The following is a 17563-nucleotide window of genomic DNA, read 5'->3' on the forward strand; positions in this document are numbered from 1 at the left end:
TATATTTCCAAACAACTTTACATATTTTAGTCCGAGTAAACGTATGCCTTATCTCACTTGGCTTTAAGACAGCCATCTAATGCCAGTGTGGGTGCGTCTGTAGACAGATGAAGGGATGTGGAAGGCAGGGGATCTTGGAACTGCCCAGGTCAGGTATAGGTGTGTGAAACTATTTTCTGAGCTGACCTGCTGTCCTAAGTTAGGCTGAGTTATAGAAGCCCAGCGGCTGGTAACCCAGGGCTGGACCTGGGTCAGGAGTGCTGGCCCCAGGAGTCCTGTTAGCCTGCACCTCCTTTCCTCCTGTCCTAGAACAACATGCTGGGTTTTTGTTTGTTTGCTGTGTTTTTCTGATGTTTGGTGTTTGTTGGTTAGGTGATGGCTGCTTGGGATTTATTTACCATATGCTGTTTGCAGCCAGAGGAGTACCGACGTAAGATGGGCTTTCTTGGCTTAAAACCATAAAACCAAACAAAACTAGTGAGGTTTTTATGTATATATGTGTATATGTATACATGTGTATATATGATATAAGAGACAGAGACAGTGACACACACACAGAGACAGACAGAGACAGAGACAGAGAGAGAGAGAGACAGAGAGAGAGAGACAGAGAGAGGGGGCTGGTTGAGAAACTTCTTCCCATATCAGATTGACCACAGTTGAGTTTCCAGAAAAAGCAGCTGGAAAGCAGAGTGGTATGGTTAGCTAGGTTCTGTAGAGCAGGAAGGCAGAAGGAAAGGGTGCTGGGGATGATTTTGGGGTAACCATGGCAGTGTCTCATGTCAGGTCTGGGCATGGTGGTCCCTAGGGCTCATGGAGCATTGCCAGGCTGGGAAGAACCGTGACAAGGAAGCTGGCTACACATACTTAGAGGCCCTTTTTTTTTCAGTGCTACAATGCCAAATTCAGAAAATTAAGTAGTGGCATGTTTTTATCTTCAAAGAGTTTTTTCTAAGAATTTTTAGGTTTAAAGAGCATTCTTGGTATGAGTTTAATCACTGTAACAGTTGTAATTTTTCAACAGCTCAGACTTAAGTAGTTCAGATGTTAAGCTCAGATGTAAGTAGTTTCTGGTCTAAGTCATAGGACTTTTTGTCTCACGTCTGTCTGGGTCATTCTGCAGACACTTGGAGGGACTGTCTTCACATACTCTTCCTGTTTCTGTTTGCACTTTCACCATTTTACTGAAATTGTTGAAGTACTTAGTACTTTGGAATTGTGATAAAAAAATACTGTTGACTCTTTACTTAGTTTGATTTGTCTCAGCATCTGGTGTCCATTTAAATCTTCAAATCATAAGTCCATCACACAAGGGGCACTCATGGGAGAGAGTTACTCCCTAGCTACTGCAGCAGGTGCTCTTCACCCTGACAGTAGGGGCCGTGTGGATGGATGGTCTTTGTGTGAAAATACTAAGAACATTCTGTTTGTTCTGTAAAACATTCTGTAAGACCGCTACTTAAACAATCAAGATTTATAAAATTGGTATTTCTTAACCAGGGAGATGCAGATTTTTTCCTTTTCTTTGTGATGTAAGTTGTCTAGAGACCTTTTGATAAGTTAGCAGTAGAAATTTAAATAGTTGGGTTTTTTTTTTTTTTTTGTATTCTATTTGCTGTGGAGGAAATGGAAGCTTCCTTATTATGGGAAATAGTTTTCTGCATTTTTGAAATATCACTGGCAAACAGACTACAAAAGTTTGATTTGTTTAGATTAGAATCTAACTCAGGTTAGTCTTGAGTTCATGGCAGAACACCTTCCTTTGACTCTCAGCAATCTGGAGAGGTTTGGGAGGAAGCGTGGGTTTTTGTAGACATGCTGCTCAGGGAGAGGTGTGTCCTGAGACTGACACCACTGAGGTGCATGTTTAAGACAGGTTTGTACTTCCTACAGACAGTGGGACGAGCAGTTGGATCCTCGACTAAATGCAAAACAGAAGGAAGCTGTTCTGGCCATCACCACGCCGCTGTCCATCCAGCTGCCGCCCGTCCTCATCATCGGGCCCTACGGCACAGGCAAGACCTTCACGCTGGCTCAGGCCGTCAGGCATATACTGCAGCAGCAGGAGACGAGGTGAGCTGAGGGAGGCGTGCCTGTTAGAGAGAGAGTGAGGGCTGAAGAGACAGTGTTTAGCCTGTTCTTAACCTCAAGGCGATGAAGTTTGTATTCTCTTAGAATATGCTGTTTTAAAAGTCGGCAGGCAGTGTAAGCGGGACAGCATTACTGTTGCTCATTGCCTTTAATCCCAGCACTTGGGAGGCAGAGCCAGCCAGATCTCTGAGTTCCAGGCCAGCCTGGTCTACAGAGTGAGTTCCAGGGCAGCCAGGGCTACACAGAGAAACCCTGTCTCAAAAAACAAAAACACCCCTCCCTCCTAAATAACAAGAACAAGTCAACAATGTAGACAATGGTAATTTGACATAGCTGTCAAAATTTCAAGTCTGCTAAGACATTATGGGTATATTAGAACTCCAAGGGCTGGGTTTAACAATACTTACTATGGATAGATTGAAAAGTTATTTGGGGTGCTCTTCTTTAGCTTAGAGTAACATAACTCCCCATGGCACCGTGGGCCCTGCTGAGGTGAGCGGGTGAGGGAAATGGACATGTAAGATGGCCACTGCTTTTTTGGTGTTGAACTGCTTGACTAGCTTTTGTTGTATCATTCTTTTTATTTGCACCATTTATTTCAGCAGGATTCTCATTTGCACCCATTCTAATAGTGCTGCTGACCTCTACATAAAGGATTACTTACATCCCTATGTAGAAGCAGGCAATCCCCAGGCAAGACCGCTCAGGTATTCTTAAGGCTTATTATGTATCTGTATTGTACTTTGTTGTTCTTAAGAAAAGGTGTCTGAAAAGATGTCAGGGCTTTGGAAGCACCTAAAGCCTCAACTGCACATTGGCATTGGGAAGTTATGTCATTGGGAAAAAAATCTTTTACATTAAGGGAAAAAATGTAAAAATTGTGTACCATTTCTGAAACATTATGTATACAGAAAGACATCCTTTTTTAAGTTTCTCATGTCAAACTGTTGTTATGGTTGGAGTAGATTTTGGTATGTACATCTAAAAGCATAAGAAAGAAAAGTGATTCGCTTAAATCAAACTGAGTTTGATTAAAATTCTGGCACGTTGTGCACAGCAGAGTAGTCATGTAATGACAGCTCTTTATGGGAGTAAAATTTTAACTGTGGTCGTTTCCTGGAAGCCACATGTTAGGGAAGCATAATGCACGGGAATGATCTCTGTAGCACACTGAGCGTGGGCTCCAGGCTTCTTGCTGCCTTGTATGAGACAGGCATCAAAGGAAAGCTTAGGGTGTTGTACAAAGGTTCAGTGACTATATGTGAACATAAAATGCATTTATATACAGATTATGGGAAACTAAAAATCCTTTTCTTCAGAAAACAATGAAGAATCATATTTATTGTCATTTGCTTTTGTTGTTATATAAACTAATGTTTAGTTTTGCCATTTTGTAAACTTATATATCATGGCTTATTGTATAAATGATTATTAATTATTGCTTAAAAATTAATTTCTAACCACACTTTGATCCATATTATATTTCTACTATTATATTTCTACCCCTTATTTCTACTTGAGCCCAGGCCTAGAAACTATTTAATTCTTTAATTCCTGGGACCAAACCCCTTTGAAAGTGTTTAGAACAGTGGTATAGCATGTTAACACAGACGCCCATCCTGTGTTGTCCTCTTGCTGTAGAGTGTTTAGGGCAATGGTGTAACATGTTGACACAGATGCCTCTCGCTCTAGAAGACAGCAGAAACCACCATAGTAGTAGATCCAGTTATATGTAGTAATGTAGTATATGTAGATTTTACTGAAGGATGCAGTGACAGCGAGGCTGTAGACTCTGACCTCTGACCTCACAGCGGGTGAGGAGCCAGCATTTTACCCTGTGTATTCTCACTCTCGGGGAAGAAGAGTTTATTGTTTTATTTACTTGTAGTGTTGGTAGAACTTGAGTGCTCGTGTCTGTCTCTGTGTGTGTGTGTGTGTGTGTGTGTGTGTGCGTGTGTGCATGTGTGTGTGTGGTGTATGAACAGTCTAGCTCTGTGGCGTCATGGTGGATGTCATGGTGCTCCTGGCTTAAAAACAGTTGAGGGAAGCCCTTATGGATGCAGCATGGGGTATTTGACGTTTGAGAGCGTAGACTACATTATTTTTTTAGGTTATACATACAGCCTTTCCATGTGGAATTATTTTGGGCTTTGAGGATCCACCATGATGTGTCTCCATATGTGTAATAATAACTGATTTTTCCAGTACAGTGTAGTCAGAGTAGTCCAAAAAGCCTGCCCTGCCTGTAGCAGATATCTCATTTTTTCTTGACTATAAGAATTGTTAAGTCCAAGGTGGAAAAATAATAAATAAAGTTCAGGTTATTTCATGTAGTAAATAGAGTAAAACAGGGAAATACCAAGCATTCCTGTGGCTTTTCTCTCTAGGAAAGGTGCTACCTGCAGATGATGCTGAGCTGTAGAATTGAATCTCTAGGCTTCATTATGATATTAGCTCAGAATAACTGATAGTTTTCCTACTCAGTAACAACTGGGAGAGATTTGAGAGACAGAGGGGACAAGAGTGAGTCACTGCTCTGGAACATCAGCGTTGTCTGAGGGTTTTGGAAGCTCACAGGCCTGTCTGTGCTAAACAATGGCTTGCTGTATTCCTCGCCAGGCAGGAAATCAGCTTTACTGGAATTGTTCCGTAATGCAAGAGACAGAACACAAGGGGGCACCAGATGTCCACAGATGGCTGAGAAGAAAGGCTGTTGCTAGGAAGCAAGGCTGACCACAGGCTGGCTTCTTCTCTGCACTCTGGTGTAGACGTGACCCTGGGAGACAGTTAGAATAGTCATTTAGTAAGTACAGTAGTGAATATGGGTGAGCACACATCTTAGGATTAGAATTCATGCAATTCCTTGTAATGCCAATTGAGCTGAACCTAAAATTTGTGGAGGTTTTAGACATTTTAGATTTGGGTTTTAGTTTTTATTTTATTTAGAATTGTCAGATTTATACACCTGTGCATATACCACACATACATGCAAACTTCTCCCATCCCCATATGCACAAACACAAAGAAATAGAATTTAGAGCTTTTTTTTTAAAGGGCACATAAAAAGCTAGATGGGGCAGCAGGGGCTGTGGTGTATACTTGCGATATGGGGGCTGAGGGCTATTGCAGATTTGAGGTCAGCCTTGTCTGTGTGAGGAGTCATCAGTCAGAGTTTGTCTCAAAGTTGTAAAACAAACAAATGAAACAAAAAAGCAAGGAGAAAAAAAAGTACGAGGAAAGCCGTTTCCTTTTTGCTAGTGGCTCAGAGGATAAGTTTCTGACATAGTGGAGTGGATAGGTCATCCACAGGAAGTGCTGCTACAGTGAGTGGACGGCAGCTGCCATTTGGATAGTCTTTAAAGAAAGAGTTTCCTTAAAAAAAAAAAAAAAGGCGGGGAGGATCATTTCTTGACAATTCCTGTTCTAAGTAATAGCATTTGTAGTTGCTTATTGTATATGAATTCATTACATGTATAAGACCCCAGTGAATTAAAATTATATATACTAAGCTATCTGCTGTTTTAAGGATAAATTTAAGTTATATGGAATATGTGGATTGTTTTGTTTCTAGGAGATATGTAAATATACTGTCTCATGTATATTTATGTATGTCTTTTTTTCTCCTGTGGTGCTGGGAACCCAGGGCTTTGAGCATATTATAAGCTTTACCTCTCACTTACATTTATATTCTCAGTTGTATATTTTGGATAATGAACTTAAAGGCATCCTTTGCTACTGTTAATACTCTTTCTTGAAAACTGCTATATTTGCTTTATTTCTCTCTCCACTTTTGTAAACACTACTGCCATTCGTGCAGTTTCCAAAGCTAGAGGCAGGTGGCTCTAATTCAGCACTCAGGAGGGAGAGACAGGTGGACCAGTAGGATGGACCAGCCACTGGGTAGTGAGTTTGAGGCCAACCTGGCTCAGATTCTGTTCCAAAACCAAAACTGAATCACCCATCGCCTTAATTTTTATCACTAGTTCATTTATGAATCCTGCTGGCATTGTGTTAATAGATCTAGTGAATCCAATTTGTTATTTTTGTGTTGCCCAAGCCACCATCCTCTCCTGTCTATACCCTGGCACTACTAACCTACCTGACTTGGCTCCCTGCTGCTTCATTTGCCTGCTCTCCCCTCCACCTCCCTCAGGATCTGGTTAGAATCCACATGTATGAGTTTATGAGGGTCATCATGAGCTCGTCTTTACATGTTCACGTCTATGGACACCGTGCAGACGCATTGAAGTTGCCACAGGAGTAGCTTTTTATATCACAGAAGCCAGTGCACACTGGAAACCCTACCCCCATCTGTTTGTTAAGTAGGCCACCCTTAAAGTCTTCCTAAGTAAATTTTGCCCAGAGATCAGAGAATTTAACAACATGAGGCATTATAGCTGCTCTGTCCAGTTTATGGCTTTTTATCATACTCAGAACAAAGCCAAAGCCGCTGTGGTTGCTCCAGAGAGAGCCTTGTGTACTCTGCCTGTGTGCTATAGCACAGTCAGCAGCCAGTAGGTCTTTGTCATGTGGGTGGATAAAGGTGGAGGCTGGATGTATAGGTTGTATCTGTACATCAGAGTAATCTATAGCTGAGGCTTGTTCATATTTTCTACTATAGTTACTTGAAAAGATGAAATTTTTTAAGATTTGCATTAAGAGTTTTTGATTATCCAAAATTTATCTTTAGATTCCAGAAGCTAAGGCAGAGGCCTTCTAAATAATAATTTTAAGAACTTTTCTGAAGTAAAATTATTGCAAATTGTTCTAAAGCAATGTCCTAAGCATATAATTAATTCCATGGTTTGTATTAGCATAAATAGTTAAAATCTGAGTCAAGTACATTTTAGTAAAACTGTAATTGAAAAAGGTAATTTAAGAATGGAAGGTTTCAAACTTAATTTAAAGCCGTTGCTCAAAAAAACATACATTTGTGTGCTAATTATATTGCATGATTAATCTGAATACTTAAAAAATTAGGTATATTTGTTGTGGTGGCACCTATACTTTATGTTGAAATCTTTAAAAAATATTTGGGGGGGGTCATAATAATAGGGGGTCATATAGTGGCAGCTATATACTACAGATTTAAACTCTTAATAGGGTTTGAATGATTATGAGATTTATTTGTTAATTTTTGGCACTGTACTCTTAAATGACAGTGCAGTGATTTAATAGCTACTATGAACATTCTAACAGGAGGTGCCGTCTTCTCTTGTAGGGTGTATTTTCGAAATCGCTGGGTGAAGACGGTCCACCCAGTCGTGCATCAGTACTGTCTGATCTCAAGCGCACACTCCACCTTTCAGATGCCCCAGAAGGAAGACATTCTTAAACATCGAGTGGTGGTGGTCACACTGAACACTTCCCAGTACCTCTGCCAGCTGGATCTTGAACCTGGTATGCCCACTCACTACAGGTGGTTGTCTCCCAGGGTTAGAGGATTCATCGTACCAGTGACAAGTGCTGTCCTGTGGCCCACATCTGGCCAGGTGTCTCTTTCACCAGAATGCTGCTGCCTGTGTGTTTATGAACTTGTTTTTTTGTCTGTGGCTGCTTTTATGATGCAAAGCTACAGCGGGATCTTCTGCAGGGGCAGAAGCTCTTTGGCCCTTGACTGAAAGACATTTGCCATTCCACTTGTTCTCTAGTTGGTATCTGTTCACTAGTGATCAGTTCAGATCTGGGCAGTTGTGTGTGTGTGTGTGATTTGTTGAGGTTTTTGCTAAGTTGCTTTTGCATCATGTAATGTAGAAATAGCAATCATGGTACTTGATTAAGGTTTCTTATTTTTAAGGATTTATTTGTGTGGGTGTGTGTGTCTACGTGTCTGCATGCCCAGGTGAGCTAGAGTGTGCTTGTCTATCTGCATGCACAAGTGAGTGTGTGTGTGTGCCTGTGTGTGTGCATGCCTGTGTCTGTGTCTGTGTGTCTCCATGCACAGGTGACTGTGTGTGCCTGTGGAAGCCAGAGAGGTCTTTAGGTCTCTTCCGTCACTCTCCGACTATTCCTTTGAGGCAGAGTCTTCCGCGTATCTGAGGTCAGGTTTTCTTGGCTAGGCTGGAAGCCAGTGAGCCCAAGGTGTGTCGTCTTTTGGAGCTGGGCCTACAGGTATAGGTGGGATGTCCTGCTTATTGTGTGAGTGCTGGAACAGAACTCTGGAGCAGGATACTTACTCTGCTACATTGTATTCGCAGTGAGCTCGGTGATTAGGCAGTAGAAGAGGAGGTGGAGCTGGGAGAGAAAGAGAGGAAGGGAAGGGGAAAAAAGAGGAAGGGGAGGGGAGAAATAGAGAAAGGGGAGGAGAAGAAGGAGGCAATCAGCCATGGAGAACCACTGATGGATTGAAAGCTGTCCTGGGTAGCAACTACTATCAAAAGGTTAGATATTGGGTAATAACTCGGATTGTGTGGGCATCTTGTTGATTGAGCAGTTCTAAATCTATAAATCCTTTAGATAATCATTAAGCTTTAAGAGTCTCATTTCTACTGTACTGGGAGGATGGAAGATATTGTCTGGGGTTCAGCTGAGCTTTGTGGGTGCAGTGTGGGGGATTGACAGAGCCATCCCCCATGTTGGCATCTTGTGGGTGCCAGGGCCTGTACGTCTAGTTAGCCAGAGCCCTGGTCAGAGCCGAGGACCAGCGGGAATATGGTGACTACCCAGGAACAAGCCAGACCGGGTGCCGTTTTCTAAATAGCACTCCTACAGAACTCTTATCACCGTGCAGTACCTGCCCTCACTCTTCAACCGTCTCTCTAGCCCCCAAGCTTACTTTAAGTACAAGCTAGGACTATGTAAAAATCACTCTTCATTTATTTAAACTTTATTTATTTATTTTTTTTTAGACAGGGTTTTATTTTGTAATTCATGTTTGCATTGAGCTTGATATGTAGCCCAGGCTGGCCTTAAACTCACATTCTTTTGTCTCAGCCTTCCGAATGCTAGGCTTACCGGTGTGAGCACACGAATCTAAGCTGGTGAGTTGAGTGTAGTAGAACTTGAACAGGAGCAGACGATCGAGTCGCTCTAGCAGGTTCTTTAGCAGGGCTGTCCTGCTCTCTCGATGCAATTCTTAACTCCTGTTGTTGGAATTGCCTTTAAGGCCACCGACACGTTCTGCTGAATGTCTGAGTCCCTGGAAGGCACAGGCTGCTCCCATCACCCATATTTCTGGCACTTGGTCCAGGGTATAGACACCTGGAGCCCCTGGAGTTTAAAAAGATAAAAGGTTACATTTATCTTAAATGAAGGTATTGGCAGCCAACTTTTTCTTTTTCTTGTTGAGGCTAGGTTTAATGGTAAAAAGGCTTTGGAATCGATAAGGGAGGTGACTAGCCAGGGTACAAAGGAAAGCCTCCATTAGATGAGACTTCCTCTCCCTGCCTATAGCTCAGGGCTGGCTGTGAGGCAATCCAAGGATGTGTTTCAGAGGTCAGGGTGCAGTGGCAGCATCGTTGCAAACGGGGCTCTGTGATGGGAATGTTTACTCACCTCCTCACTAGATGCTGATATCTGGCAGTGTATGCAGACAGAGTTAGCTGCTGCAGCACTGCTTGTTGAGAGGGAAATGGCTGGAAGGGCTGGGATGGAGCTGTGTTCACTTGGTCTCCAGGTGCTATTATGTTTTATTCCAGTCCATTCTCACTCCAACCCTATGGTGATTATCTTACAGTTAACAGAACTAAGACTCAATCTAAGTCACTTTAATTAATTCATTGATTGATTGATTGCCTTTTCTTTCCTTCCATTTGCTTTCTCTTCTTTACTTTCTTTTTCTTATTTTTTTTTCTTTTTTTGTTTTTTTGAGACAACATTTCTCATTGTAGCCCTGGCTTTCCTGAAGTTATTCTGTAGACCAGGCTGGCCTCAAACTCAGATCTGCTTACCTCTGCTTCTGAAGGGCTGGGATGAAAGGCAGGCAGGCAGGTACCTTTAGAAAAGGTGCCCGCTTAAGTAGTAGGCAACAGTTTTATGATTTATGCAGTTTCTGAGAAAATGTTAACAAAAGAAAACAGTTATTCTTTTTAACCTTATAAAAATATTAAAAACATTTATTTTGTGTGTGTGTGTGTGTGTGTGTGTATGTGTGCGCGCTGAGCACGTGCATGTGTATTCATGTGTAAGTGAAGTTGCCCACAGCGTCCAGAAGGTGTCACATTCCTGGAGTTAAAAGTGATTGTGTGCTATCCACCATGGATGCTGGGGAACAAACTCAGGTCCTCTACAAAGAGCAGTACATTGGCTTTTAACTCTGTGTCATCTCTCCAGCTACTAATCTTTAAAAAAAAAAAAATCCTGTTTTAAGCTGATTGTCTAGATTGAGGTTGGCTTTAGAGCACTTATGACTTGGGTTAACGAAACAAACTTTGCCTAGCAGAGCAGGAAGCAATTGCTTTGTGACGGTATTCTCCTGTGTTGTATCTTCTAGGATTCTTCACGCACATTTTGTTAGATGAGGCTGCCCAGGCCATGGAGTGTGAGACCATTATGCCTCTAGCCTTAGCTACTAAAAACACACGGATTGTTTTGGCTGGTGATCATATGCAGGTAGGTGTCATCTTAGTCCCTGTCTTGTGAGTTATATTTTGGTGTTTAATATTCTATTTTCTAAAACACCAGTTGTAATACCTGTGAATGATCTTAGCCTTCGAGCCTTCGCTCCAGCACCTTTAGAGTTAACTTTTATGACTAGCATATAGAGTAGTAGGTTTCATTATGGAAGAAAGCCTTGCTGATTATTAATAGCAATACTTATTTGTCATAATGTCTGTCTGTCTGTCTGTCTGTCTGTCTGTCTATCGAGACATTTACTTGTTTATTGAGACAAGAGTTTTACTGTATAGCCCATGGCTTCAGTCTTTTAAGTTCTGTGATTACAGGTGTGTACCACAACATCCAGTCTGAATTTAATATTTTATCTTTTAAGCAAATCCTTTAAAAATGTTATTCTTAGTGTGTGTGTGCCCACACACACGTGGTGAACATGCAGAAGTCAGAGGACAGCTCACAGCCGTCTGTCCTCTCAAGGGTCAAGCTCAGGACATCACGTTTGACGACAGGCACTTTCCCCACTGATCCATCTCACCAGTCCCCAACTTATTAGAATAGCTTCATATAAATTAGTACTGTTGGTTTAATCATGCCTGTGGAACACATTTTCAGATCTTTGGAAGCAGTTGTGTAGGTTGTGTTCCGCCATCATCCTCGCCGTCTGTAGTCACTGACGAGTTTAAAGCAATTGATTACTAGTATAAAGAAATTTTGGTTTTGGTGAAGTAACTGACTTATGCTCTTTAAATGAGTAAGTCGTTATGTGGGAGAGACTCCATGACTGCAGATGCTGTTGCTGCGTCACACTGAGAAGTGAGAGCTCTAGTCTAGTTCCATGGAGTAGTAAAGTGGTTGGTAGACAATATGAGTGATTGGTTTTTGTTTTTATTTTGCTCCTGCATTTAGCATGTTAAATACATAAGATTAAAGTAATTAAAGTAAGTAGATTAAAAAATACTATTTATATAATCTGGTTAAATTTTCTTTGTATGTTTGTCTGTTACAGCTCAGTCCTTTTGTTTACAGCGAGTTTGCCAGGGAGAGAAACCTTCATGTTTCATTACTTGACCGACTCTATGAGCATTACCCTGCCGAGTTTCCATGCAGGATCCTCCTTTGTGAGAACTATCGCTCTCATGAAGCTATCATCAAGTAGGTGTGAGCTGTCCCCTCTGACTCACACTTCCTATGGGCTGTGGGAGGGAACCCGGCAAGCACATGGCCAGGCACAGGTGATTTATTTGTGGTCTCTTGGGTGTTTCAGACTATGCCTAACTTGTTGTTTTTAACCTGAAAATCCAGAGTTGTGATTCTTCATAAGACATAAGGCAGTTTGAGTACTAAAACTAAAGGCTTTACTGGGTCTGGAATATTTTTCTATGAGTTTTTATATAGATGTATTTTTCTATGAATTAATATGTAATCTATATGAAAAATGGCATACCTCTGTTATCTGCTCTAAGACAAAGAAAGAAAGGAAATGCTAGGGGGAAAATCTCTAAGCTGAGTTTTAAAAAGAGTCCTCTTAAATACAGTGCACATGTGAAAGACACATCTATAGGACAGCTGAGTGACGGGTCCTGTGACCAGCATCCAGCTGAAGGAGCAGAGCCTTGCCAGAAACAAACTCTGTAAAAGCTTCCTAGAGTTTAGTAATGTTGATTTTGTCATGCCTGATCTCCCTAGGAGCAGTTGCACAGACTGTGTTCTGTCATCTTCTGGAGTGACATTGCTCTTCCATGGTTGCCGGCCATTTGTAGTCAGGGATGGGTTGAGAAATAGATAGCATGGTTTTTGGCAAGGTTGGAGACAGCAGTTGGTGCATTGTATCAAGACCATGTGCTTTTGTGTTTGGATGAATAGTTATACATCCCTTATGCATAGGATGCAGTCTGAGAGATGTCACTAAATTTTGTTGTTGTGTGAACCTCATAGAGTGCATTTCGCAGATGTCAGTCTCCTAACTCGGTCTCATGGAAAAAGAAACATGAGGCATATGAGGCTGCCTGTGCGATATGACTGAGCCCTTTATAGGGGTGTTTTCAGGCAAAAGGATACACTCTGAAATAGAGCGGTTATGCAGTCATTTGGAGCAGGACGTACTGTGCATCCCTGTCCTTTGTGTGTTTGTTTACTCCAGCATCACCACAGACACACAGCTGGCTATACTACGAGTCTTTCAGCTCCTGTGTAGGCCATGGGGTCCATCGTTGACCAGAGAGTTGTTAGGTGACACATGGAGGTGTATGAGCTACACGTGTGGTATTCTGTGTTAGCTAAGAACATGCAACTTAGGGTTTCCTCACAGAGCAGAGTGTTCAGCTAGTAGTGAACATTCCTCATTTTCTTTGTATTCTGGCTTCATTTCTTACAAAATGAAAGCATTTAACAGTGGTGTATAGAGACCTTCTCTGTTATCACTGTCAGTGTTCTTAGGACATTATTGGCATCACAGGTGTTTGGACAAAAATTAATTGTGGGTGTAAATTAGTATTAGAATTTGATGGAGTCTTTGAAGGTGAAATGGATTTGACTGACAGATTCCTCTGTTCTTTCCCAAAGCTATACCTCTGAGCTTTTCTATGAGGGTAAACTGATGGCCAGTGGGAAGCAGCCGGCGCACAAGGACTTCTACCCACTCACGTTCTTCACAGCACGGGGGGAGGATGTCCAAGAGAAGAACAGCACGGCCTTCTATAACAATGCAGAGGTACCTCCTGATTTAATTCTCTGCTCTGATTTCATTGAGCAGTTTGTTTTTTGGATTCAAGGTTGACAGTTTGGAGTTTGTTGATTTCTTTTACAAGAAAACTTAGTAAACTTTTTATTTATTAAGATGAATCTATAAGAAGCAAAGATTTGATTTTCGTTTTATAGTAATATTAAAACAGAAAATGCAACTTTGTTAAGAAAAGCCAACACATTCTGCCATAGAGCATTATTGGCTCAAGTCTTTTTTTTTTTTTTTTGGTTTTTCGAGACAGGGTTTCTCTGTATAGCCCGGGCTGTCCTGGAACTCACTCTGTAGACCAGGCTGGCCTCGAACTCAGAAATCCGCCTGCCTCTGCCTCCCGAGTGCTGGGATTAAAGGCGTGCGACACCACCGCCCGGCATTGGCTCAAGTCTTAAACAGACTGATTAAATTTCTTGCTCAGACTCATAGGAGACATCCTTTTTAATGAGGAAGTGTTGAATCACAGAGTCCTGTGCTTCAGAGAGACCACACAGTTGCCAGCATTGACCTTACATCCTCTTCTGGCCTGCCTAGCTTTCTCTTCCAGTTTCTGGTTTCCAGAGAGCATGTGAGTGTCCAAAAGGGTCACTCACAGGAAAGCAGTGTAGGAAGCCTGTGGCTAAGATTCTGGCTACCACAGGGCTTTAGGAAGGTGGAAGAAGTGTATGGCTGTCTTTAGGGACCAAATTTCTAATCTCTGCTCGCTGTATTTATAGAGAAATGGCTTTTGTTACATAACAGGACTCATATATCCCTTTTACAAATTGATCGGAGGGTTATAGTTAGAATTCAGTGCAAGAAAGCCATCAGTGACACTTGCTCAAACCCTAGCCCAAGCCAGGAAGCCTGACATTTTCATTAGTCTGTACCATTTAGTTTAGAACAGGTAAACTTTTCCTTAGTTATTGCAAGGCTGATGGTGGCTGTCGGCTCTCCTTTGTTGTTTTGTGCCCAGGCTGGAAGGCACTGGCCTGGTCATGATAGGTGGGAGGGCTGACAGAGAGTAACAAGCAGGACACCTAAAATCCGGAAGGTTCGGTGGTCCTCATATAGCACCAGGGATCATAACCACAAGGGATTGGATTCAGTCAAAAGGGCACTGGGCCCTTTTCCTCCCGATAGGTTTTCAGGTACTCTCTAAGCTGCAGGATATGTATTGTACAACTCCTCTGGACTGTCAGCTTTATTCAAAGTATTTTGGAAAAGAATTATTTTTATATTGTGAAAATGCAAAGACAACATTTATGTGACCTTTAAATATTAGACATGTAGCTTTAGAGAAATGTCAAGTGACTTTGAACTTAACCAGGACATGGATGTTCAGTTCTATGAGTTACTGCTGTCAAAAATTTTGAGGTACATTGCCCAGGGGCTCTTCCATGGGTAGAAAACCAGGTTTTGGTTTACTGTGGCTGAATCCCAAGGGAAAAAATTAAAGCGTATATTAATTAGATAATTAATGGCCTTAATTTTATGTACACATATAATATATTTTGATCATATTTATATCCCCTGCATTACAGGGTAGACTTTGTTTGTTTCAAAACAGGGTCACACTATGTATCCCTGGCTGGCCTGGAACTTACTGTGTAGACCAGGCTGTCCTTGAACCCACATCTGCTTGCCTTTGCCTCCCAAATGCTGAGATTAAAGTCATGCGCTGCAATGCTGGGTCTTTCTTTAATTATTTTATTTATATGTACACATGTGTATTTGGTTTCTAATGTATTTGTTTATTTTGCTACTATTATTTGTAATTGTAACTTTTATTTTTAGATTATTAATTATATCATTTTCCTCTCCTCTTTCCTCCCTTCAGTTCCTTTCCTCCATATATCCCCTCATTGTCTTTGAAATTCCTGGCCTCTTTTTTCCTTAATTGTTGTGTGTGTGTGTGTGTGTGTGTATGTATGTGTGTATGTATATCCATCTATCTTCTGTATCTATATCTATCCCTAACTATATAAGTACAGCCTGTTCAGTCTGTATGAAGTTACTTGTCTGTGTGTTTTCAGGGCTGACCATTTGGTATTGGGTAACCGGTTGATATGCTTTTCCCTCGGGAAGACTATTTCTCCTGCTCTTAGCAGTTGCCTGAGATTCTTGGTCTAGGATTTCGGCCCAGTGAACTTCCCCTTTCCTGTTAGCTTGTCTATTGTTATTGTTCAGGTCATGTTTAGGTGGTCAGGTTTGGTGAGACTTTATGGGTTAGCTTCTTGGATGTTTTTAGGAGACAAAAATCTTATAGCAAATTTTCTATTTCTCTGGCTCTTACAATCTTTACACTCCCTCTTCTGCAGTGATTCCTGAGCCTTAGGTGTGGGCGTTGTGTTGTGGATAAGTATCAGTTGGAACTGGGCTTTACAACTCTGCATTTTGATCCACTTGGTCCTTGATTGAAGAGTGAGAGTCACACTTGTATCTGGATATAGGGGTAAATTTAGAATGTAGCTATGCTGGCTTAATGCTGGATTAGTAAAGTGTTGCTTATAGGTTTTCCTCCAAGGTCCATGACTTGGGTAGGTGGCTAGGTTTCCATTCCCAGGAAAGTTTAACTCTAGAGCTGTTGGTTACTGCTAAGGCATGTGTACCAGTATTGTACCCATGGGGTTATCATGTCATGCTGGTCATTATGGTTCTTAACTGGATGGGACAATTGGTTGCTGTCCTTTGGGAGATTGCATGGTGCCTTCTTGTATCATGAGAGCTCGTCCTCAGGGAGGAGGTTTCACCTCTGATCCAGCTGTGTCCAAAGTGTATGGTGTCTTCAGCAATAGGGATTTATCTTCTACTTCTGGGTAACAGCTGTAGCGTATATATTGTACTGGGAGTCTTTTAGACAACCTTGACCGGTAACTCAAAGGAGGATTTTTTTGTTTTTTGTTTGGTTCTGGTGTTTTGTTAGATAGTCTATGGCAGGGATCATTATCAACCCAGATGGGAAAATTTCATTTAAACTATGTAAATACATGTATAAGCAGACATACATGCATTTTATATTTAGTTGGTTAATGTTGTCTCTAGGGCCAGCAGTATGTGTCTAATCAGAATCTATTTCAGATATATCTAACTAAATTTCAGTGATATTATCTGAAAAAAAAATATATATCTCATCCCCTAAATAGCTCTATATCCACCTCCTTTCAGCTTTTATTTTCATACATATTGTGTCAATGTTTAATAAATTGTTAAATTGTGTGTGCATATTTCTATTTTAAGGATTCCAAGAGAAGAAAAGGGACAGACATAAAGAGTTTATTTCGTTAGCATCCTGCTTTAATGGGGAGATCCATGGTGTTGAGCATGCTAGCTATGTGTCCTACCACTAAGCTACATACCTGCCTATACTAACATCTATGGAGTGTTTGCGATCTCTTCACCTCTCAGCATGGGGTTTGTGTGACCACCTGGCATAATTTTCCACTGCTTCTTTTGTGCTTACTGTCACACATAGTGCATTTATATATGTTGTGGCTTGACATTCATTATTTTCTACAGTTGTTCTTAGATCAGTTGGGAGGAGGCAGGAAAGGAGCAGCTGTTCTCTGTAGCGCTCAGGGTCACGCCCCTAGCAGCACTCTGTGGATGTGCACTGCTGTGTGCTGACATTTGGTTTTAGACTGAAGAATGGTCTTTAGCATTTTTGGCCAGTTATTTTGCTAGTAGGGAATTCTCTCAGGTGTTGTTTATCTGGAAATGTCTTTATTTTGCCCCAGTTTTGAAAGTTTTGCTGGATGTAAGATTTTTGGTCAATTTTTCCCCCCACCATGCTGAATTTCCCTTCTCTTTTTGGCTTCTGTTTTTATTTGTTTGCTCATTTGTTTTTGTTTGTTTTTTTTTTTGCTCTTTTCTGATGAGAAGTTATGTTTTTATCTTATTAGAGTCCCTTTGTAAATATGGTTGTTGTTAAGATTTCACTTTTGTCTTTTTGACTTTGAGCCCTTTGACTGTGTTATGTCTATGCACAAGTTCACTATATTTATATGTGTTTTAAATCACGTATGAGACAGGTTTTTCTGTGTAGCCCTGGCTATCTTGGAACTTACTATGTAGACCAGGCTAGCCTCAAACTCACAGAGATCTACCTGCCTCTGCCTCCCGAGTGCTGGGATGAAAGGCCTGTGCCTCCTTGGACATTTTTATTAGCATGCCTTACTTGTATAGAGTGACAGGTTTCAGGTTTCA

General features: G+C 41.3%; 1 protein-coding gene across 1 annotated transcript in view; it reads left to right on the forward strand.

The window, feature by feature from the left end:
- Positions 1–17563, forward strand: part of Helz (helicase with zinc finger) — a 121546-nt gene that overhangs the window by 61367 nt on the left and 42616 nt on the right. Inside the window, exons 15-20 of the mRNA XM_028761283.1 lie at positions 1894–2073; positions 2694–2798; positions 7313–7491; positions 10523–10641; positions 11651–11796; positions 13207–13354. Coding sequence (XP_028617116.1) covers positions 1894–2073; positions 2694–2798; positions 7313–7491; positions 10523–10641; positions 11651–11796; positions 13207–13354 — 877 coding nt within the window. The remainder of the gene's footprint in view (positions 1–1893; positions 2074–2693; positions 2799–7312; positions 7492–10522; positions 10642–11650; positions 11797–13206; positions 13355–17563) is intronic.

Source organism: Grammomys surdaster, unplaced genomic scaffold, assembly GCF_004785775.1.
Source record: "Grammomys surdaster isolate TR1022 unplaced genomic scaffold, NIH_TR_1.0 126906, whole genome shotgun sequence".
Lineage (NCBI taxonomy): Eukaryota > Metazoa > Chordata > Mammalia > Rodentia > Muridae > Grammomys > Grammomys surdaster.